Source organism: Colobus angolensis, unplaced genomic scaffold (assembly GCF_000951035.1).
Source record: "Colobus angolensis palliatus isolate OR3802 unplaced genomic scaffold, Cang.pa_1.0 Scaffold373, whole genome shotgun sequence".
Classification (NCBI taxonomy): Eukaryota; Metazoa; Chordata; class Mammalia; order Primates; family Cercopithecidae; genus Colobus; species Colobus angolensis.
The window spans coordinates 2,142,246-2,166,190 of NW_012117077.1; the positions used below are offsets into that span (position 1 = coordinate 2,142,246).

The 23,945-nt window shown below is 35.0% G+C and overlaps 1 protein-coding gene across 1 annotated transcript in view; it reads left to right on the forward strand.

Moving 5' to 3' along the window:
* The window catches only part of GBE1 (glucan (1,4-alpha-), branching enzyme 1), a 273,306-nt gene that overhangs the window by 103,258 nt on the left and 146,103 nt on the right, over positions 1–23,945 (forward strand). The window contains exons 4-7 of the mRNA XM_011953833.1: positions 6,338–6,463; positions 7,272–7,407; positions 9,791–9,881; positions 13,328–13,537. Of these exons, the coding sequence (XP_011809223.1) occupies positions 6,338–6,463; positions 7,272–7,407; positions 9,791–9,881; positions 13,328–13,537 (563 nt within the window). The remainder of the gene's footprint in view (positions 1–6,337; positions 6,464–7,271; positions 7,408–9,790; positions 9,882–13,327; positions 13,538–23,945) is intronic.

Sequence of the window (23,945 nt, forward strand, 5' to 3'; positions counted from 1 at the left end):
GGTCCTGTTTTAAACAAAACAAAACAAGGATAAGTAGTAAAAGATTAATTTGGTTACAATGAAATTCATGAGCTTTACTTTAAATTATATTAAGTTATTTTAAAGTTTTAGTGATTACAAATTTATGCATTTAAATATGTTTATACTATATATTTGTGATATATATCTTTAATAAAACACACATTTGGCCAGGTGCGGTGGCTCATCCCTGTAATCCCAGGACTTTGGGAGGTCGAGGCGGGTGGATCACCTGAGGTCAGGAGTTCAACACCAGCCTGGCCAACATGGTGAAACCCTGTCTCTACTAAAAATTATCTGGCCATGGTGGCGAGTGCCTGTAATTCCAGCTACTCAGGAGGCTGAGGCAGGAGAATTGCTTGAACCCGTGAGGCAGAGGTTGCAGTGAGCCAAGATGGCACCATTGCACTCTGGCCTGGGTGACAAGAGTGAAACTCCATCTCAAAAAAAAAAAAAACAAAAAAAACCCCACACATTTATTTCTTTGGGATTCAGGTCATTGGTAGAATTGTTAGATTTTCCTCTGGAATATCACTTACTTTTCTACTTAATTACACATTTTTGACTACTTTTTTTCTTTTTTATGTTCCTTCCACCCTCTTCTATAAATTACTTAAAAAGTAATTATAGGCTGGGCGCAATTGCTCGTGCCTGTAATCCCAGTACTTTTGAAGGCTGAAGTGAGCAGATCACCTGAGGTCAGTTGTTCAAGATAAGCCTGGCTAACATGGTGAAATCCTTTCTCTACTAAGAATAACAATTAGCCAAACCTGGTGGCATGTGGCTATAAATGCCAGCTACAGCAAGATAATCACTTGAACCCGGGAGGTGGAGGTTACAGTGAACCGGGATTGCGCCATTGCAGTCCAGCCTGGGTGGCAGAGCGAGACTTCGTCTCAAAAAAAAAAATTAATTATAATATGTATGTATGCCTGTATATTCCTGTTTCTGTCTCTGTGTGTGTGTGTGTGTTTCAGTCTCATTGTAAATACACATATACATATATATGCACACAGAATACTGATAATTAGCATTGTACACTGGTATGGCTATACTTATTAAAATAAAAAATTTTAATATTTGATATATAGGTACTGCTCAGGGACTTTGTTAGTACTACTCCTGCCACCCTCATGTTTCTTACAGAACTTCCAGAACTCAAGACAACTCAGCTACTAAAGGATTAACAGCTGGGAAATGAGGGGGCCTGTTCTCTGTGGCCATCATCTCATCTGATTGGTGGAAACATATACATGTTGTTAAAATATGTTGGGTTTATGTGTGCATATATCAAAACATTGTTTCACACCTTGAATATATATGATTTTTGTTAATTATAACTCAATAAAGCTGAAATTTTAAAAGTCAAATAAAAAAGAAGTGGAAGTAGTGTTTTTCTGTGAATTAGAAATCACTTGTTTGATAATTCACTTTGACCTGTAGCCTATCAGATAGTTATCTTGATTAATATATATATATTTTTCACTCTGCTTTAAGCAAAAATTTTTTAAAGAAAAGCTTCTCCTCACAACATTAGGAGATGTTTGGAGTATAATTGGGGCAATTTGAATTATGTGACTCAGTAACTGTGCCTTTTCTGTTAGCCTGCTACACTTTCCTTCATGACACCGAAAGCTACATTCATTGCCAGCTGTCAGAGCGCGCTAACACTTACTTCTAAGCAGCTGAGCACGCCTGATGTTTTTATACAAAATCGTGGCCACCTAAGGAACACATGATCTCGGTACTTTTCCAGTACATGGAAAATTTGTTTTTTGCAAGAAGCATTTTAAAATATATTCCAAGCATGAATGAATACACACATACACACATACACACACATACACACACTTTTTTGTCTTCATCATTCACTGTTTTTTATATTGTGTATTTGAGTTTTAAATGACATGTTCTAAATAAAATTTGACTTTAAACCATTCACTAAGTTAATTTGGCTTTTGCAGAGTTAGAAGTTTCTTTTATTAAATTACTTTTGTAATCCAATAATGTCTTTTGATGATCACCTCCTGTAAGTCAAATAAATAATTTGGCTCATTAAAAAAGATTATTATGGTATTATTTGGTATTATTGTGGTATTATTTTCATTATTATATTTCTTTCAAGTAATTTGATATATTTTGTTAGGTTGTATTTCTTAATGTGTTAATATACTTAAGGTACACAAGAGGTACACCCTAAGGAGGAGCACACTCTGCAGATGTATGTGTGATTACATGATTCAGATACCTGTAATCCTTACTAAGCTGCTGATATTTTTGGAATCTAGAATCTATACCAGTAAATGAAGTGATAATATCAAAACATATAGCTAGCAAATAAAAACTACTCACAATCCCCTTACCCATATTTAACCTTATTGATATTTTTATATCTTTTAAAATACTTTAGACTGTGAGCTTTTGTGCATTTCCATTAGAAAGATACAATATATTCTTCCATATATCTTAGAAGATTTCTTCTGCAATCTTTAATATGCTTAAATAGTATATTTTTTTTTAACAACTATGCATTATTCAGTCACTCTGTCTTTGCTAATAGAAGTAGCACTAAGACTAATAGACAAGGACATAGTTTTGTTGGGCACATCTCTGATTGTTTCCATGGGGCAAGCTTTTATAATTAGTATTGCTGATTCATTGAAGTTATTTTTTTCTTTTAACTTTATTTATTTATTTATTTATAGACAGGATCTTTCTCTGGTACCCAGACTGGAATGCAGTGCCGTGGTCATAGTTCACTGTACCCTTGAACTCTTTGGCTCAAGCGATCCTCTCACCTCACCCTCCTAATTAACGAGGATTGTATGCATGCATCATCTTGCCAATTTAATTTAAATTAATTTAATTTAATTTTATTTTTCATTAATATTTTGTAGAGACCAGGTCTCCTTATGTTGCCCAGGCTGGTCTCAAATTCCTGACCTCAAGTGATCCTCCCATCTTAGCCTCCCAAAGTTCTGGGATTGTAGGTGTAAGCCACTGTAACTGACCTGGAATTAATTTTTCTGAGTTTTTGATGCAGATTGTCAAATTGCTGTTCAGAAATTTTATACTGCTTTATGCTCACACTAGCGGTGTATCAGACCTCCCATTTGACAGTATCAAGTGAACTCTTTTAAACATTAGCTACTAGACTTGTTGTTGAAAGATCAATCAAGCCAACTCTTTCTTTCAATTTGCTCCATAGCATGCTGACATTTTGAGGTTGTGAGTTAAATGACTTAAAGTTTTCTCTAAAAATTTTTCCGACTCGAATTCGAACTCATTGGAGCATAACACAGATGCAGGATGTATCCTCCCCCTCACCTAAAGAGTTTTGTGAGCAAAGTTTAGTGCATAAAGGGTGTAATCTTTACTCTCTGCATTGTCTCTCAAATTAAATTTACTTATTATGATACTCTTGTTTAGTTATGGAGATTACAACAATTTAGGAACAGAAAGTGAAAAGCAAGGTGAGATGGCTACTATAGACAGGTGTACTAGTGAGGAAAACCTAAGTTACTGTAAAAAAAAAATGCTTGCAAAATTCAGAGGCCTAAAGAGTAGAGATATTTATTATGTAACAATCACAAGTCAGTGTTCCGGATCTGGTAGAAAGTTTTGCTCTACTTAACATTTGGGTGCAATTCCATTCATAAGAGAGAAGGAGAAAATGGGAAAATTAAAATGCTCCCCTCCAACAAGCAACCCTAGTAGAAATGACTCTTAGAGTAGGAGAAGACAGAACTTTTGGAAACAAAATATTGAAGTTATTCACTGAATGAGCAAATACTCCTTTGTCAGGTCAGTGATTTGATTTTACCCTGCCTACAAACTTAGAAGTTAACCTGTTACCATACCATCGATTCTGACCCAGGACTCCTAGAACAGAAATAAATTATTTTATTACTCATGGCACAGTGGACATCATATTTTCATTGGCTCCCCTTGTCCTCCAAACCCCGTAGAGGTGACACTGTATGACCCAGATGACTGCTGCTCACACATTGGCTAGATAATATTGTGCTGCTCACAACATAGCTAGATAATATTGAGCCTGGAGAATCCCTTCTTTTGTAGCAGCTCTGTGCCTTCAAGGGTGTCATTATGTTATCCTCGAAGGCTGCTCACTAGAAAGACAGCCCTAAGAAATGGCTGCCATTAACAATGATCAGGGCCTTGCCATCTTGGTGTACCCAGCAAAAGATGTAAGAGCTTCCGAGAACCATGCAGGGACTGTTCCTTTCAACATTCAACACCCATCATTCAGTAGCCTCTGGAGACATTTCTGTGTACAGCAAGATGAAGGAATTAGTGTTCCAAAGGATGTGGGAGTTAAATTCAGCTTGAAGTAAAAATTTTAATGTCTTCAAATTGCAAGTATTTTCTCTGCCTAGAGACACCTTCAGAAATGATTATTAGTTTATGATCTGCCTTTTACAAGCCATTTACAAAACAGAGAAAGCATAGATGGATAGATTAGCCAAAGTGGTAGTCACTGAAAACTGATTTATAGTATTTTGTTTCCTCATACATTATTCTGGGTTGATAAGTGAGCAGAAGGCCCTTTCTCAAACATATTTCTGTAGTACATTATACTACGGATTCATGTAGGTTAAGGGACTCTTTTTTTTTTTTTTTTTAAGGTTAAAATAATCTAGAAGTAGGTTGGTCTTATTGCTTCATGTTTTGTGACAATCGCTTGAATAATAGCAACACCTGGTGATGATTAGCTTTAATAGGTGGGAGGCATAATGGAGGAGAAATAATTGTATTCATGTAAGTTAGATATTCGTTTCACCACTTACCCAGCCTCTCCATTGTAAGCCATAATTTATTATTTTTTGGCATCTGCAGGAAGTGCTGTGGAAGCCTGTTCAGAGAAGAGAAGTGAATATTAGAAGCTCTGTGTTGAGCTTTTGGCTCTGCCACTTGGTTATTTTGGGACTTTTGGCAGCTTACATAATCTCACTTAATATTTGGGTCACAAAGATTTTCTGGAATCAAGTGAGATAAGAATGTAAAAGTCTTTACAAACTATAAAGCATTATACAAATATTTAGTTACTAAGAATTGTGAGTACTTAAGCTTTTGTCTATTAGAGGAGACTGAAGAATACGTTCTCTTCAATGATAAGGGCATAATATAGCTTTTAATCTGGATTTTAAAAATTATATTCTACCTCCTTTTAGAAAGTTTAGTAAAAAAGATAACTTTGTGTAAAGCTACAATTTCAGCCTGGTGCATTGGCTCACGCCTGTGATCTCAGCACTTTGGGAGGCTGAGACAGGAGGATCACTTGAGCCCAGGAGTTCAAGACCAGCCTGGACAACACAGAGAAACCCAATTTCTACAAAAAATATCCCAGCCCCCACAAAATTAGCTGAGCATGGTGGCACCTGCCTGTAGTCCCAGCTCCTCGATAGGCTGAAGTGGGAGGATCACCTGAGCCGGTGAGGTCGAGGCTGCAGTGAGCTGTGATCACACCACTGTACTCCACCTGGGTGACAGATTGAGACCCTGTCTCAAAAAATAAATAAATAAATAAATAAATAAAAAGCTACCATTTCAATCATTTGGAAGTTCCATTTATATGGCTGGATAAATTCAAAATCATTTATTTCGTTCTAAGTCTTAATAGTAGATTCAGTAAAAAAAAATAAATTTTATTGTTATTTTTTATTATCAAAAACAGTAGCAGTATTGTTGGCAGATATGTGAACGGATGATTAAAGGAGCTAATGCTTGCTTTTGTATGGTAAAGAATACAGCAAATAGGAGGTAAAAGAAGTTGAGAAGGCGTGGAAAATGTTTGCATGTGTCTGTCTGTGTGTGCACTTTGGAAGTGTTAATCAAACCTGTTCTTCTTCTTAAGCTTCCTGAACATGTTTTCATTAGTTGCTATAGAAAGGAAACAAAACAGATGGTTATATAACTCACTAATTCCTTGTTTTAATGGAGTAGGATGATTTTCTCTCATTGATTGATTTATTGACAGAAGCTTCCAAATAATATTCTTGTCTTTTTCGTATCTACTGTTCGTTTAAGTAAGCACTCTCATGGCTAGTTTGCAGTGGTGGAAATTGCCAGAAAGCCATAAAACGTTCACGCTGGAAGTTACTTTAAGGATGATATAGTAACAGCAGATGAGAAAACCAACATTGATAGAATTATGTTCCTGAAGGTCGCACATCTGTATGGTCGTCTAGATTCTGAAGATCATTCATCCTCTCCTACTTGTAGCAGTGCTCCTAAACCATTATGTATTATCAGAGTTCTGGACGTATTTTAAAGCAATAACATCTCATTCTCTTTTTAGGTAGTTATTACTAGTAAAAGCGGAGAGACCTTGTATCGTATTTCACCGTGGGCGAAGTATGTGGTTCGTGAAGGTGCTAATGTGAATTATGATTGGCTACACTGGGATCCAGAACACTCATATGAAGTGAGAACAACAAATCTTTCAATAAATTATTGTTCCAACACTTCTAGGAAAGTTAATTTTTACTTTTGTAACTTTTATAGTAATGTTCAATGCTTCTCCTCACTGACAGTTGAGTATTTCACATCATAGTGTTCCTCTTACACTGTGCGTGTATCAGTCTGTCTTCTGCAGCCAATAACATATAGAAGCTAGTTTTTGTGTAGCCTGTTTTTGAGGTTAAGGAAAACAGAATACTAAATTGCTTTATACTAATCTGTAAGGGATACTGTGTTTTTTTTTTTTTTTTTAACTACAGTTTCTGATTTATCAGAGACTCTTTAGTGCAATATTTCTCAGTGTCATGGGTTTGAATTGTCCTTAGAAACATGGAATAGGGAAGACCATCTCATGAATGTATTAACTAGGGTAATTTTTACCGCCATATTATTGACAAGTGTTCTGTGTATGTTTGAACTCACTTTCTGTCCTTTAAATCATTGGAGTTTGTTGATATATACTTTGCATTAGATAATTACCTCTGTATTTCATGGATCTTACATTTTCTCTGAGGCCTAAGCTCAAAAAAAAAATCTTTACTCAATGATAAGGTATACGTTATTACATGATTTATCTTTTAAAATAGGTCCACTAACAGGACTATAAGGACTTTTTCCTAAAATAAAATTTAGTGACTGTAGCCAGTGCCTTTTATATGTGAGAATAGTTCCAAGTGTTTAAGTATATTCACCACTTTTTAAAAATATACTTAATCAGGTAGTGTCATACCTGAATTCCTGGTTTAATTCTGTATGTAATTTATATTCTGTAGTTTAAGCATTCCAGACCAAAGAAGCCACGAAGTCTAAGAATTTATGAATCTCATGTGGGAATTTCTTCCCATGAAGGAAAAGTAGCTTCTTATAAACATTTTACGTGCAATGTACTACCAAGAATCAAAGACCTTGGTAAGTAATAACTGTGATTTTTATTCAGATAAAATTTTAATGAGTCTGTTCTCTTATTAGAAAAGCTAATTACAAGTGTCTCTTTTTTGTGTTAGGAGATTAAATATGTAATAGAAATACATTTTATTTTAGGCTTCTCAAATTGCCCTGTAATAGTGATAGCATAGAAAAGAGAAATGGAATAAGATAGAGCATAAGAATTAAAGATATTATTCCAATTTCAATTTTAAGTAATGTGAACGGATGACTTCCAAAATTATAGATAAATATGTAAGCATAATTACTTTTTTACTGGAGGAAGAGTTTATCAATTTAAGTGATCATTGATTATAGCCTGTTCATTTTAGTCTGTTAAGGAAAAAAATCTTGTATTTGTAATGTGCCTGGAACTCATTTTGTATCAGAGTTATTTTATATAGCCCCTGCCTGGATGACTTATTTAACAAACATTTATAGAATATCTATGTGAGACACATTTTGCTAGATATTCATATATTGAACTGTACTGGCACAGATCCTGTTTCATAACAAGCAGGAGAGTGAATAATATATTGCTGAATTATTGATTCAGTGTATTTTAAATCTGTTGTTTTTATAGGTAATGCTATTTAAAATAATTTGACAGTATATTTAACACCTGCTTCAATGGCTAGGCAGGAAGATAAAGCATATTTAATTATACTACTTCTGCTAGGGAGTCCAAATTTTGGCTAGAAGAAAGGTTTGTAAGCCATGGTTAAAGTTTTCAGTTATGTATGGATTATCTGTGAGGGTAAAGTCAGGTTCCAGAAACCAAAATTAATTAAATATATAGAATATTTAGTATTAATTATAATTAATAGATATTATGCTAAACTATTATATTTGAGATATTATTTTGTATTATGGAGTAATAAATTGCTTATGACCCAGTTCTTGCAGAACGTTCAGCAGCACAAGGATTCTCTTACTCATCTTTGTGTCTGAATTCCCTAGCCTAGTACCTGGAATAAAAGTGAATACAGGAATGATTAATGCCATTAAAATTAAGAATAAAACTATAAATTTGTGCTTGTACAAGATACCAACCCAGAAGAATGAAACTAATCTGATACCTTTGTTTATAAGTACATTTACAAGTATAGTTGCATATTTAAATGAACTGCCATTAAAAATGAACTTATATAAACCTTAAGAAAATTATAAAGCTTGTATGAATTGGACTTTGAGAGCAGAATATGAATATTTTCTATGTATGTTACAGAACTGTAACTTCCAAAGTAATGAAATCATATTTGATCATTTTACCAAATTATACTTCAAGAAGAAAAACCTATTTTTCTTAGCTTTTTTCAGACCAATACTTTTTCCCCTGATTACTTGCTTATATTAAAAAATATTAGAATTTTTTTAATGTTATATATTTTTAAAACACAATATCTACTTTTTTGAGTCACTTTATTTACTGTTAGAGCAAAACATATCCAGATGGAGAAAGTAAGGTGATGTGTGTTTGTGCACATACATGCATATTTGCACTTGGAAATAATTTTATAGGTGCAAATTATATAGTGGAAAGTAGAAGCATTAATGCTAATTGCATAAAAGCTACCTTGTGGGTGGCTCATGCCTGTAATCCCAGCACTTTGGGAGGTCGAGGTGGTGCGTCACCTGAGGTCAGGAGTTCGAGACCAGCCTGGCCAGCATGGTGAAACCCCATCTCTACTAAAAACACAAAAAAATTAGCCAGGCATGGTGGCATGCACCTGTAGTCCCAGCCACTCGGGAGGCTGAGGCAGGAGAATTGCCTGGCAGGAGAACTTGGCAGGCGGAAGTTTCAGTGAGCCAAGATCACGCCAGTGCACTGCAGCCTGGGCGACAAAGCGAGACTCCATCTCAAAAAAAAAAAAAAAAAGAAAAAGAAAAAAAATGCTACCTCTGAAAAATGTGGGTTTGGTGCTATTTCTTATGCTATATAGTAAAAAGGACTGAAATATATAGAAATAAATAGAAAGAGTCAAAATAAAAAGTATATATCATGCAATTGGTTTTTTTTATTTAGGTTTCATAATCTTCAATATGAATATTACAAGTGTAACTGATGTTTAGCATATAGAGATTGCCATCTTTAATATGCTAAAACCAAATTAAGCAAGTTTGCATATTATTTATTGCTTGTTACAATTAAGGTATATCAAATAGCTAGTCAGAATACAGCTGTAAGAGACTATCCAATGTTGTTAGAAGGTCAAACAAAAAATGTTAAAGTAGTAGAACTTTTCAAGACGATCAAAGCTTCTAGATTGTAAATTTTAATGTATTTGGAATGAGGATGCTTTTTTTCCCCATTACTTTTTTTTTTAAATGTGGCTTTTAATTTATATTTGACCATTGCCTTACATAGGATACAACTGCATTCAGTTGATGGCAATCATGGAGCATGCTTACTATGCCAGCTTTGGTTACCAAATCACGAGCTTCTTTGCAGCTTCAAGGTAAAATCAAAGACTCATTATGTTCATTTTTATTTTGAGCAAATAATTTAAATAAACAAAATGAAATTTTACATTTTATATAACATTCTGTAACATTTTAGGGTTAACAGAGTTCATAGAAACTGAACGTTTTCTTTTACTAAGGCCGTACACTCTCTTCCCGTCCAGCCTTAGAAATTGTCCTTGATTTTATGTTGCTGTTCGTGGGATGATTTGTGATATAGAATGTCCAGTTACCTGCTGAAATTGTCACATATTTGGAGGCCCAAGGTTTAGTCAGAAAATCTTATCCTATGAAAGCCATTCTTGTGAGAGAGCACGTCGTTTTCCGGAAAGAGACTGACTCATCTAGGAAGGTCACTGAAGAGGCCCTTGGTAGGACAATTACTACTCATTGGTAGGACAATTACTACTCACAGAAGGACTGCCCTTCCCTCCAGGCGGAAATGGATGGAATATTGTTCTCAGGACAGAGAAGACACCACAGGCTTCTATGCAGTTAACGAGGTGCTGATCTAAATGACCACAGACTGAAGAAGTCCAACACTCTCAGTGTTGTGGAGTTTATGACATATGGCATATAGACATTGCTCCCATCATCATTCATACAGATTATTATTTTTTAACTGTAATAAAAGCTAACATGAAAATGACAGGGAGCTATAATCAGAAGTCTGATCAGTTTAGAATAGATCAGAACAAATACTGCAAGTGAGATCTAAAACACAGCTAAGAGTTAACTGGTGAGAGGGGTGAAGTGGGTGTAAATAGGTGACATTCCAGGCATAGAAAAAAGATACTGGTTCATTTACCTGTTTCTCTTTATATTAGTTCTCCCTGAATAAGTTTTCTATAATACTGTCTCCAAATCCTCCACTCCAGTTCTTTCTTGAGCCCCCTCCAGGTATGCTGTCTGCCTCTTCACTGCAGCTGCTTTTGTCAAGGGTATTAGTGACCTTCACATTGTTGAGGACAATGGGCAATTCTTAACTTACTTCAACTGTCAGCACCCCTTGGTACAGCTGGTTACTCTCACCTTCTTGAAACCTTTTTCTTTCCCTGGCTTCCAGAATAGCTTAACCTCCTGTTGTTGCTTTTCCCACCTCACTTCTTGCTTACTGTTAATTCCCTTTGCTCCTTCCTCTTTATCTTTATGACCATTAAATATTGGACCATTAAATAACGGAACTCAGTACTCAGTTCCATTCTCTTCTTCATCTGCATGAAATACGTGGGAGGATCTCATCAAGTCTCATCCAGTTTTGTAGCTTAAATATATGCTATATGTTAACTCCCAAACTTATGTCTCTCTGACCTATCTTATGAACTTCAGAAAGTATATATTTGATGTTAGGGTATCTAATACTTTTATCAAACTTCATGTGTCCAAAATTAAATTTCTGATCTTAACTTCAAACTTCCTCCCCCTACCATCTTCTCTACTGCAGTAAATGACATTTTCATCTTCTAGTTGTTCAAGCCCCAAATCTTGGCATTATACTTGACTTGTCCCTTTCTGTTCCTCCCTACACGCTAGCTATTATAAAATCTAGCCATCTGTAACTTCAAAATAGATACCAAATCTGGCTGCTTCAACTGCCCCCACTACCACCACCCATGTCCAACTTGTGGTTATCTTTTACCTGGATTGTTTCAATAGCCCTTCGACTGGTCACTGTGTTTTCTCATGCTCTCTTTCCCCTTCTCTTACCTTTGGTCTACCAATTATGGTCAATTTTTCTGCCTGGTGGCCAGAGTAATCATTTAAAAATTAAAGTCAGATCATGTCGCTGTCTTGCTCAGAACCCCTAATAAATCCCTGTCTCATTCAGAATAAAAGCAAAAGACTTTACACTGGTCCCCAAGGCCTCATTTGATGTGCTTCTTGGCTGACTCTTAGAGCTCACCTCTTTTCTTTCTTGATCATTCCAGTTACAGTAACCTATTTGCTTTTTTTCAGATGCTCTTAGCTCATCCCTACCCCAGTGCCCTGCACCTGCTGTTCCTTTCTGTCTGAATGCTCTTACCCTTAGATATTCTTATGCCTTGCTTCTTACTTTTTTTCTTGCTCAAATATTGCCTTTTCCATGAACTTTAACTTATGACCCTCTTTAAAATAGCAAACCTTCCCGTCCCACCAGTGGATTTTCTTTGTTTTCTTTTGGACACTTATTATTATCTGACATTCTACGTATTTTGCTTGTTTGTTGTCTCCCAGTGGGAATGTAAATTCCATATGGTCAGTGGTATTTGTTTTTTTCACTAGTGTATCTCCAGAACATAGAAAATGTCATGGCACATGGTAGATAACTTTAGTAAGTATTTGGCAAACAAATAAAGGAATGAATGAAGGAATGAGTGAATGGCTGAATGAAAAAACTTTAAGGCTGTTTATTATTGAACATGTTGTTCAATGAGTATGAAAATGGATAGGTGGCTGGAATAAAAAGAGGGTGTGGGAGAGTGTCATAAGATAATTAACATTATTGGAAAGAGCCAGTAGATGGTGCAGTAGGCCATGATCAGGACAATGGTCTTCACGCTGGGATCAATGGGATCACAAGTATGATTTTTAAGTAGGTGACATGATCTTATTTGTAGTTTAAAAAGATAGCTCTTGCTGCTCAGTGGAGTTGGCTATCAGGAGACTTGCTGTATACTTAGCACCGTACCATATCATAAGGAGCCTGATAGTAACAGCTGCTGCCCTCAAGGAGTATATAGTCTAGTGAGGAAGAGAGACAGTAAACAATTGAAGGCAAGGGTGACTATTTAAAGGGCAAAGTTGATGCCATGGATGACTATAACGTCAAAATTTTACACAAGTTAAGAAAGGCCTTCTTCTGTGAGTAATTTTTGTTACCTATTTCATTCAGACTGTGGGGCTACCTTTAACACAAACACACCTGCTTGTGAGCTACCCATCTTATTTACGTGGTGACAAACGTGGCACATTGTCTTGGCCCACTAGTAACTGTGGGCATTCTATTTTTGGAATAAGTGCAGGAGGGATAGCCTCAATCAAGGCACCGTGGATATTCAAAGAAATTCTTGAAGAGCCCCTTAATCTCAGATGTACACACTGAAAGGCATGGGCAAACATGAGAGCAGGAGTGACTGACTTGCAGGTGGAAATCAGAAGCTCTGAGAATAGAGGGGCAGAGTTTTATTATTTACATCCTCAAAATGTGAATTTTGGTTGGGGTATAAATCTACATTTAATAGCCCGATTTAATAATTTGATTTAAATTGTTTTCTAACTTAATGGTTTTAAATTTGCTTAATATCAAACATGAAGCAAATCTGAGTTGTATCCAAGTATCATATCACATGCTGCTTGGATGTTTAAAGTATCTAGTGCTGTGATGGTGAAGCAGTTGAGGCACGATTGACCATGTCCTCTAAATGTGATGTAATCTTCTTTTTGCTGTGTTCTTTACTGTTAGCCGTTATGGAACACCTGAAGAGCTAAAGGAACTGGTAGACACAGCTCATTCCATGGGTATCATAGTCCTCTTAGATGTGGTACACAGCCATGCTTCAAAAAATTCAGCAGATGGACTGAATATGTTTGATGGGACAGATTCCTGTTATTTTCATTCTGGACCTAGAGGGACTCATGATCTTTGGGATAGCAGATTGTTTGCCTACTCCAGGTAGGTACATACAATATAGAAATGTTTTCTATTGTTGCTGTTTAAGATTAATTTTTAAGAATTTCCCTAAATTCATTGTGTGTGTACTCTCTTGCTTGTACTTAAAGTTCTTAATTGGATTTATTTTTATTGTACAGGGAATTTTACCTTGGTTTGTATAGCACATGTATTTGTGGTATATTGCATTAAATTTCAATTTTACATATCTTATGCCATGTAAAATATATTGGTTATATGGTCACTTAAAAATTTTGCTGTGAATCATTTTTTTTTAATATCTAAAAGGCAACTTTATCAAGCCAGTCTCCTTTTACTAGAGAAATACATTAAGTAGGCTATTTAAAAAAATCATACTTCATTGCTTCATATCTTAAAATTACATGCTTTTGATTACAGCTAAATAAATTTATAACTATAAAACAATAGTTACTAGTATATAATATGTTTCATGTATGGTGCCAAGTGTTTTAAATATACTAGCTGCCTATTTTATCTTATTTAATCTACACAGCAACTCTACTTACATGTAGTAAATACTATTGTTATAGCCATCTTATAGATAAATAAACTAAGGCTTAGTGTTGAAACCATTTGTTAAGATCAAACAGATCTCTGACCTCTTCTAACATCTAAGGAGAAGGGTGTTTTAGGTGATTAAATAGTTTATGGCAAAAATTAAAAAGAAAAATTAAAAACCATGAACTTGTGTTTATTATTTATAGTAAGTGAAAAAATGAAAATGTCAAGCGTATTAAAAAGTAGCAAAGTATCAAGTAATGTATAATATATATTTCTATAATATACATATTTTATAATACATATATGAGATATGTATATGTATTATATACATACTATATATAATTATATATGTATATGTATTTTTGAAAAAAATGAATTTTCTTTCCAGTGTTGCATCATACATAAACATAAATATACCTGGAAAACAGGCTATATAGAAAAATGTCTCAGCAAATAATTTTATAAAATGAAGAAGTCTCATTTTTCAACCTAAATTAGATGATTTGTATATGAAGGAAATTCATACATTGTTTCTGGATATCGTGCATTATTTTATATTTCATAGCCGTTCAGGAAACACTCATGCCAGATAAGGCAGTGTAATAGGTGAGATAAGAAGCAAGATGGTAACAGGGTTCCTGGCCTAGCCTCACTGTGGTACAAACTGATTAATCATTCTTATTCTCAGGCTTTTTATTATAGAAGGAGGCAGAGTTTGCGGGCTAATATAATTTTGCTCATGAAGGTATTTTGCATTCATGTCACCTTTTGAACATTAATTTTTATGCCACAGATTTATAGCAAATAAAAAAGACTAAATCTTCATTAATTCTGTGATCTATTAGGTTGGTGCAAAAGTAATTGTGGTTTTTGTCCTTACTTTTATTGGCAAAAAACTGCAATTACATACCTCTACTAATTACATCATTGAGTAAATCTTATAGAAGTAGAAATTCAATTAATTGAACTCTCTGGTTTATATTTGGATGAATGAGGGGTGACTCTTGTAGAAGTGTGCCTTATGAAAGACATATATTTATTAAGTAGTTAGATTTTTATGTTTGAAAATAATTATTCTGTAGAACTATACCTTAAAAAGAAATACATTAAGTGGATGGATTTTTATATTATACAACATTTTTATTTTATGCACGTGTTTATCCTAGTGTACCTTGTTGTACCAAAGTGCATTTAAACTTAGCCAATTTTCTAAACAAAAGGGATCATACATCATTGTTTTCCAAAACATTTCTATTACAGAAATTGTGACAAACTCAACATTGTTATTTAATACTTGTCTTCTTTTTTATTGAATTAGCTATTAATCTTTCTCATGTGCATGCTTTTGGTAAATAAAGCATCATATGGTTTATTTATTTATTTTTTTCTGCTGTCATATAGGCTTAGTCCTCTGTAAATACAGTTTTATGAAATTGCAATTGTATTATCCTACATGCCATTCTATTTGACCAATATTGAACTTTTCCCATTTTATAGAATTAGTATTTTCTATATAGATTTATACTATTAATGTATTAGGGTTCTCTAGCGGGAGAGAACTAATAGGATATATATATATGTATATATGAAGCTATATATATATCAAGGGGAGTTTATGATGAGAACTGACTCATACAGTCACAAGGTAAAGTCCCACAGTAGGTCATTTGCAAGCTGAAGAGCCAGGAAGCTAGTCCAATAGTACAGCCTTTAGTCTGTGGTGAAAGTCCCAAGAGTCCAAAAGCTGAGGGACTTGGAATTTGATATTCGAGGACAGGAAGCATCCAGTACAGGAGAAAGATGGAGGCTGGAAGACTAAGCTAGTCTAGTTTTTCCACGTTCCTCTGCCTGCTTTTATTCTGGCTGTGCTGGCAGCTGATTAGATGGTGCCCACCCAGATTGAGGGTGGGTCTGCTTTTCCCAGTCACTGACTCAAATGTTAATCTCCTTTGGCAACACCCTCACGGACATATCCAGAAACAATACCTTGCATCCTTCAATCCGATCAAGTTGACAGTCAGTATAAACCATCACAATTAACCATCACAATTAGTTATGACATTATTGAACAATATGGATAAAATCCTCCAAAGCCAGTGTATATAAATTCATTTAAACAAACACGTCTTAGCATTCATGATCAAAGTCCTACTTTGCTCTTTTGGTTATTTATTGCTGCTTAATAAACAAGCCAAATATTTAGTGACTTAACAGCAATATTTGTTTTGTTCCCAAACTCACAATTTGGGTATACCTCAGTGTGGACTGCTCTTCTTTTCTTCACCTTGTGTCAGCTGGGGTGGCTCATGTAGGGGACAGAGCATCTGCTTTCAGGATGGTTCACTCACATGGCCTACAGTTGGTGCTGTCAGCTAGGAGCTCAGCCTTGGTGAGATTGAGGACCCCAGCTCCTCTCCTCCTAGGCCACTCCACAGACAACGTGGGCTTTCTCACAAGAGTGACAGTCCCAAAAGACAGGATGTGCAAGCTGCCATTTTATGTGGTCTGGGTTTAGAACGTGGCAGAGTGCCATTTCTGCTGAAAGCTACTGGTCAATCACAGTTTCAAGAAAACTTGAAAACTTGTTAGTTTATCTAATAAAACTTGTTAGATATGAACATTTTTGCACATAGCCTTAGAATTCCTTAACACCCTCCCTTTGAAGGGGCGCTGAGTTACTTTAACCACACACAACAAATATGCCGCTTTACAAATTCAAAAGAGATGTACTGAAATACCTGTTCATGTGGAAATATTATTTACTCAACCATATTTCTCTTATGAGAAATATCAGAGAGTTATGTCTGAAATAGGCTTTTTTTTTAAAAAAAAATACACCTTTCATTATAAAATAATGCCATTGTAGATAATTAGAAAATTTAAAAAGGCACACAAAATTCAAAATAAAAAACTGTATTTAAAAAATGTGAACAGCGTACTTGTATTTAGCTATATGTGAATGCATTTAATGAATATTCCTTACATGCATATAAATATATAACCCAATCCTTCACTTTCACCCTCTTCATAAAATAGCTACTCTGCCTGTAATTTTGAGTTTGTTCCTTATTCAGATGAAATCAGAGACTACAATTTATATTTCATATTTTAAATATGAGTATTTCCACCCCTTACATTTGTTAGGCTGATTAATTTTATAACCCATTGACAAATAGACATAAACATGGCACATGGCTTGCTTAAGACCTAAGCCTCTTCTTTGAAAACTTCTGTCATAATTTTTGAAATTATTATATTTACTGTTTGAAAAAATTGATGTTATAGAATTGCTTCTGTAGAGATATGCTACTGATGCTCATTTTATCTTATCTATATGTCACAACCTGTCACCATTTAGAATCTGTGATTCAAGTGCCATCATCAAAGTTATCAGAATTAAATCTCTTACTCTGAGTAATACCAGAGATCCTGACTGTGCTGTTTCATTACCTGCTATGAATAAATTTCCAATCAGGAGCTGCCCATGTTTTAATTTTCTGTCTACTCGGCTGAACTGCCTTCTAGTTTTGCTAAATTAGTAATGACAGTTCATAACAGAGATTGGGTTGTCCTTTATTTGGTAAAGAGAACTTTCTGACAAGTATGTCACCCATAAGTTTCCAGAGTTTCTAGAATTAGTAATAATGAATATAATGTGGTGGCCCCAGTTTTAAATTCTGTTTGCATATTCCTCTGGCACTATATAAATGCACGTTTAAGACAATGAAAATTTATTAGGTTTAAATAACTATTATGCCATAACCATTACTAGATCTTCAAATGAATATCTTTTGTTTGTTAAATATTTCTTTCAAAGATAAAATACTGACTTCTAAAGGAGATAGCAAAGTAGATCTAATGCTCATATTTTTCCTCTTTAAACTTATGTTTGGACACAAAATTAATATAGTTACATTTCATCAGCTTGAGTTCATAATATGGTAACCATTAGGCTGAAAGATATTCTCTTTTCTTGAGCAACTAGAGTTGTTTTCAGAAACAAAAATGAGTCCAGTTGGCCTTTTTAGGGTCATAAGTATATGGAATAAAGTACCCTTAGTATAGACACTATATATAATATTTGAGGCTTCTTAACTATGGTAGGCGTTTTCTACAAGTTACAATGTGGAAGGAAATTCAGCGGGTTCTCCCTGCTCAGAGTGGATTTTTGTATCTGAGCTAATTATTCTGTGATACCTTACCATATGGCTTTTCTGTGGTTAATTAGAATTGAGGTAGAATGGTAAGCCAGCCATGCATTCCTGAGGTAAACCCTCATGACCATAGATGCCAGTATTCTAAACAAAATTTTAGCATAATTATATGTGATATTACATCATGACCAAATCAGTTCTCAATGACAAATATTAATTTGAGGATTATTATGCATCAGTATATTAGCAAATGAGTATATGACACCATCATGATTAGCAAGATTATTTAAAAACTAAGCAACCATGACGTGAATGGAAAACTCTAAAATATTTTTAAGAAGATTTTTAAGCCATGCACTACTTTTTGATTTTGTCATTGAATTACAAAAAGAACAGTTCACCCAATGACAAAAACAAACAAACAAAATACAGAAAAAATAGCATACAAAGGATAAATGTGTACAACCACATTTGAAAACAATTTGGCATTATTTGGTAAAGTTAGAGAGATATATATACTATGATGCATTAGTCAGTATATATGCTTGGAGCATATGTTTGTCAGAAATTTTGGAAAGATAGACTTAAAAAAAAAATCACTCCTTTCAGAGTACAGTAGGCTCCCCCATTTATCAGTGGTTTTGCTTTCTGTGATTTCAGTTACTCATAGTACTTTAGCCTGAAAATATTAAATGGAAAATTCCAGAAATAATCAGTTCATAAATTTTTGATTAGTTTTCAATGGTAGCCTAATGCTACGTCACAATGAGGTCATTCACCTCACTTCATTTTGTCATGTAGGCATTGTATCATCTTCATAGCATCACAAGAATAAGGGTGAGTACAGTACAATATTTTGAGAGAAAGAAAGATATTCACATACATTTTATTACAGTACATTGTTATAATTGTTCTGTTTTATTAGTTATTGTTAATCTCTTATTGTGCCTAATTTATACATAAAACTTTATCATAGGTATATATATGTAAAGACACAGTGTATATAGCGTTTGGTATTGTCCATGGTTTCAGGCATCCACTAGCAGTCTTGGACTGTATCTACTAAAAATAAGGGAGAGCTAATTATTTGTTTTTAATTTCACTGGATAGATTTCAAAGCACTGAATTTTTTTTTTATAATTGAAGTAATATAGCATCTTTTTAGGTGTATAAACACCTGCCTTATATGCTTTATAGAAACAAATGATGGCTGGACATGGTGGCTCACACCTGTAATCCCGGCATTTTGGGAGGCCAAGGAGGGCAGTCACCTGAGGTTTGGAGTTCGAAACCAGCCTGACCAATATGGAGAAACCCTGTCTCTACAAAATTAGCCGGGTGTGGTGGTGCATGCCTGTAATCCCACCTACTTGGGAGGCTGAGGCAGGAGAATTGCTTGAACCTGGGAGGCAGAGGTTGCAGTGAGCCCAGATTGCACCATTGCACTCCAGCCTGGACAACAACAGCAAAACTCCTTTTCAAAAAAAAAAAAAGCCGAGAAACAAATGATGAATGATTAAAAGACATTTTGGACATAGTTTAGCAAACAGCTAACTATTCCAAAGGGAGTCAGACAGTAAAAACTAAGCAGTAACTTATAGCCTGTTCTTCATTGAGAATATTATAATCTCACAGTATGATTGTTAATAACTTTTGAGAGTATTGGGTGTCCCATTAAAAGTCTTCTTTTTTTCTTAGTAGTTTTTCTTTCCCTTTCAGCATTTATTCCTTGTTAAAACCAGAATCTTATTTCAGCTTGATTAAGGAGAACAGTTAAATCTACTACTCTTTCAAATAAAGTAGAGTTAGCTTCAAAATTCAGACAGACTAATTCTCTTCTGTAAAAGAGATTAAGAAAGTTGCTATATCAGTCTAATCTGTCTGGATTTGAGTTTGAATGGGAGAAATATAACTTCTCTCACGGGGTTTATGAGATTACTCAGTCTAGCGGAAAAGTTTCTATTGATGCAGAGTGTAGCACAGGAGTAAGGATTTACCGTCTTTGTATAAACTTGGTTCCTGGTATTATCTGCCTCGTTTATTCCCCACAAGCCTAAAATTTAGGTGCACAGGGATATTTTGAAAGTATCTTGCGTATTTATGTCTGACCCACCTATAACGTTCACCTTCTCAAATTCAGACTCATGCTGAAGTAGGACAGTTCTACTGGGTAGTTTACCTTAAGTTTAAATGCTGCTCATTGCCCTAAAACATCTCTCTGTTTTCTTCTCTTTCGCTTGAAACAGTGGTTGGTACGTGCTTGTGAAAATGGTCTTAAGGTCCCTATTCAAGTGATTACCATTTAAGTCTGGGAATTATGTGGGATCTATAGTAATAATGGTTTTGTTTATGACCTTTTAAAATAAGCAGGTTAAAAGTGGGAAAAAATCAATTTTTCTGTTTTTGTCTGAGTGTAACAAAACAGCTTGTTTAAGCATGTCTGTTTTCTACAGAATGGACTAGCAGTTTTGAAGTTATGAAGAGATATTTCATGGTTTTCTAGCTGAATGATTTCCTTAGTGTTATGCTGCAGATAAATAAATAACTCATGTTATATTGAGCCACTTACTTTCAGAAAATATAGGTATTTCTTATAATTTTGAAAGCTTCCATATGTAAGTAATATAAAACTATTCATCTTTGAGGGCCCTATTCCCATTAACTTAGATTAGTGATCAGGCAGATTTTTATCTAACTTTTCCATTTCCCATCCACATTGTGTAATGTTGAATCATCACTACTGAGTTGTAACTTGGATCTTTGCTCTTCCTTCTGTTTCTTTCACCATATGCAAGAGAAGCCGATAACCACAGGATTTGGTTGGTTGTCTGCTTCTGGGTTTAACTGTCACCCCAAGATAAGACTTTTACCATATACCCTTTCAAATTCTGTCTGTTCAACACATCAGGAAAACTTGGGGGCAGTTACAGTTACATTTTCTCATAGTGCTTTAGGAAACAAAACAGCATGGTAGCCAGCTTTTCTGAGACTGGAGCTGTGTTCTTAACACCGTGTTAAGAGTAGTGAAGGAGGCCGATGAGCTGTCCAGGCGGGTTCCCCTTGTCTTTGTGAGATTATGATATTCATGATGGTTACTGTTTTACGTTCATTCATGCAATTTTGAAGCATTAGGTGCTTTACATGCTTCTCAGACCACTTGATATAAAATAATTCATCCAGTCCCTCCTGTGCTTCCCTGTCACATGTTCCTTCACTAACTTTTCTCCATTGTCTTTCCCACCATATGACATTTGGAATAGTTGTTTATTTTTTAATTTTAGTGGTATATTTGTTGTTTCCATATTAAATGTGAAAGGAAAGTTAATAATTTATTGTGTCTCATGGAATATATTTCATTTGAAGTAAAATACCTGTCTTTTTTCCCTGTCTCTTGATCTCTCTTTCTCTGTCTTTTTCTCTCTCTCAGTCTCTCTCATAAACTTTTCACCATCATGCTTGCCATGGAGGTGACACTGCAAAGTGATATGATAGATTCCTGTTCTTTAGTACTGAATACAGTGAAGAAAGCCACACAAGATGTTTTCCCCCCAAATACTAATTACAACATGAATAATAGCAATAATCATGTATACTATATAGAATTAAGATTAATTGATGATTTAATACACAATATAAAGTGGGTGGTTTTAGAATTGGATGATCTTTACCTCTCTACTCTTGAAACAAGCTGCTTACATTTGAGTTTCAGTTTCACGTATAAAGAACTCATAATGCTATTTATGTGCCATAGGGCAGTGGTTCATACTGCATAAAATCACACAATTGAAAATGTGCAACAAGCTAGAATATAGAATATCACGGCAAGTTTGGAGTTATACTTTCAGAGTTTTACTAAAGGATAAAAGCAGGACTCGCAAACGAGGGAGGTAACCGAGAGAAGCAGACCAGGTGGTTCTTATTGGCAACCTGGCAAACGGATCTCCTCTGCGGTGGCTGCCATTCACAAACCATTTTGAATATAATTGTCAGTGGCTTTCATGTTGAGAATGTGGACCCATGGAGCCACATCTTCTAGTTATTTAAGTCAGGAACCCACATTTTATATGAAACCTCCACATGTTAAAATCTCATACAATTAGTTTAAAGTGTTCATTCACTGTGCATACCAAAGCAACATACATGCAGGATGGATAAAAACCAGTCACTAAGGCTACGTCTGGGTTTCAATATGTGCCTTAGGAGACGCACAATGAATCAGATTCTACCAAACTACCAAATAAATTAAGCAGTAAGTCGAATCCAATAAGGACAACTATAACTTCATAGCTTAAATACAGTATTAATACTCAGTTTATTTTGTATTAGCACTGATAATTTTATAAACCTCAACTATTAGTATGATATTATCACTTAGCAAAATTGTATAATGTCTCCTTGATTTTAAGTAGTAGAGGAATAAACAAAATAAGTGTCATTTAATATCAGGCTCAGTAAAGCAAAATACAAATTTATTAAATAAATCTACATAGTTAAAATTTGGAAACCTGGTTTCTTTTAATGCTTTGCATCTAAGTTGCCATTAATTTGTTTTTTAAAATATAAATATAGATACTGATCTTGCAGGGAGTATAGAGAATCGGTATAGGCCTGGGCTCAAGTAGCAGTTCACCACTTACTAGCATGTAACCATAGCCAGATTAATCTTTCTAAGTTTAAGTTTAATTTCCCCCTGTAAAATATTAATAAGATTATAGTTTATCTACCTCATATAATTGTGAAGAGCTCGTTACACACTTCCCCCAGTGTCTCAATTAGTTGTGGCAATTGTCATTGTCACTATCATCGCAATATCCTTGCCGTGTTTATCTGTGGTCAGACTTCCTAGCCAGCCTCATTCTCTGAAACACAACTACAAGCATGAAAACAAGTAATAGTATTTTTTTCAGGAGCCAAAACGTGTACTATAATGTTTATGGATATTTGTTCATTGTTGTATCACACTATTTTTAAAAGGATGTCAAGCTGTTTTTTGGTAGAAGGACAAAATTAAGAATAATTGTGGAACTGACCAATTGTGATCAACATCTAACAGTATTGAGAAGTCACTGCTAAAAACAATGGAAGAAAGAGAAAATGCATCAAGGTCAGAAACCAAAACCGAATGCACAGCATTCTAAGGCCACTTAGGTGCAGCAGCAAACAGCTCCGCATAGTGTAATTGTCCCTCTGGGCATCGTTAGACTGCAGTATAGTGTAAAAATTGATGATAATGAGTCTGAGTCATTAAGAAAAAACTTCATGTTCAAAATTTCTTTTAAGATGCCAGGAAAAAGCAAAATATATAATCCTTTGGGTATATACCTAGTAATGGGATTGCTGAGTCAAATGGTATTTCTAGTTCTAGATCCTTGAGGAATCGCCACACTGCCTTCCACAATGGTTGAACTAGTTCACAGTCCCACCAACAGTGTAAAAGCCTTCCTATTTCTCCACATCCTCTCCAGCATCTGTTGTTTCCTGGCTTTTTAATGATCACCTTTCTGACTGGTGTGAGATGGTATCTCATTGTGGTTTTGATTTACATTTCTCTAATGACCGGTGATGAGCTTTTTTTTTTCCATCTTTATTGGCCACATAAATGTCTTCTTTTGAAAAGTGTCTGGGCGAAGGACACAGAAGACCGGTGATTTCTGCATTTTGAACTGAGGTACTGGGGTCATCTCACTAGTGAGTGCCGGACAATCGGTGCTGGTCAGCTGTTACGGCCCGACCAG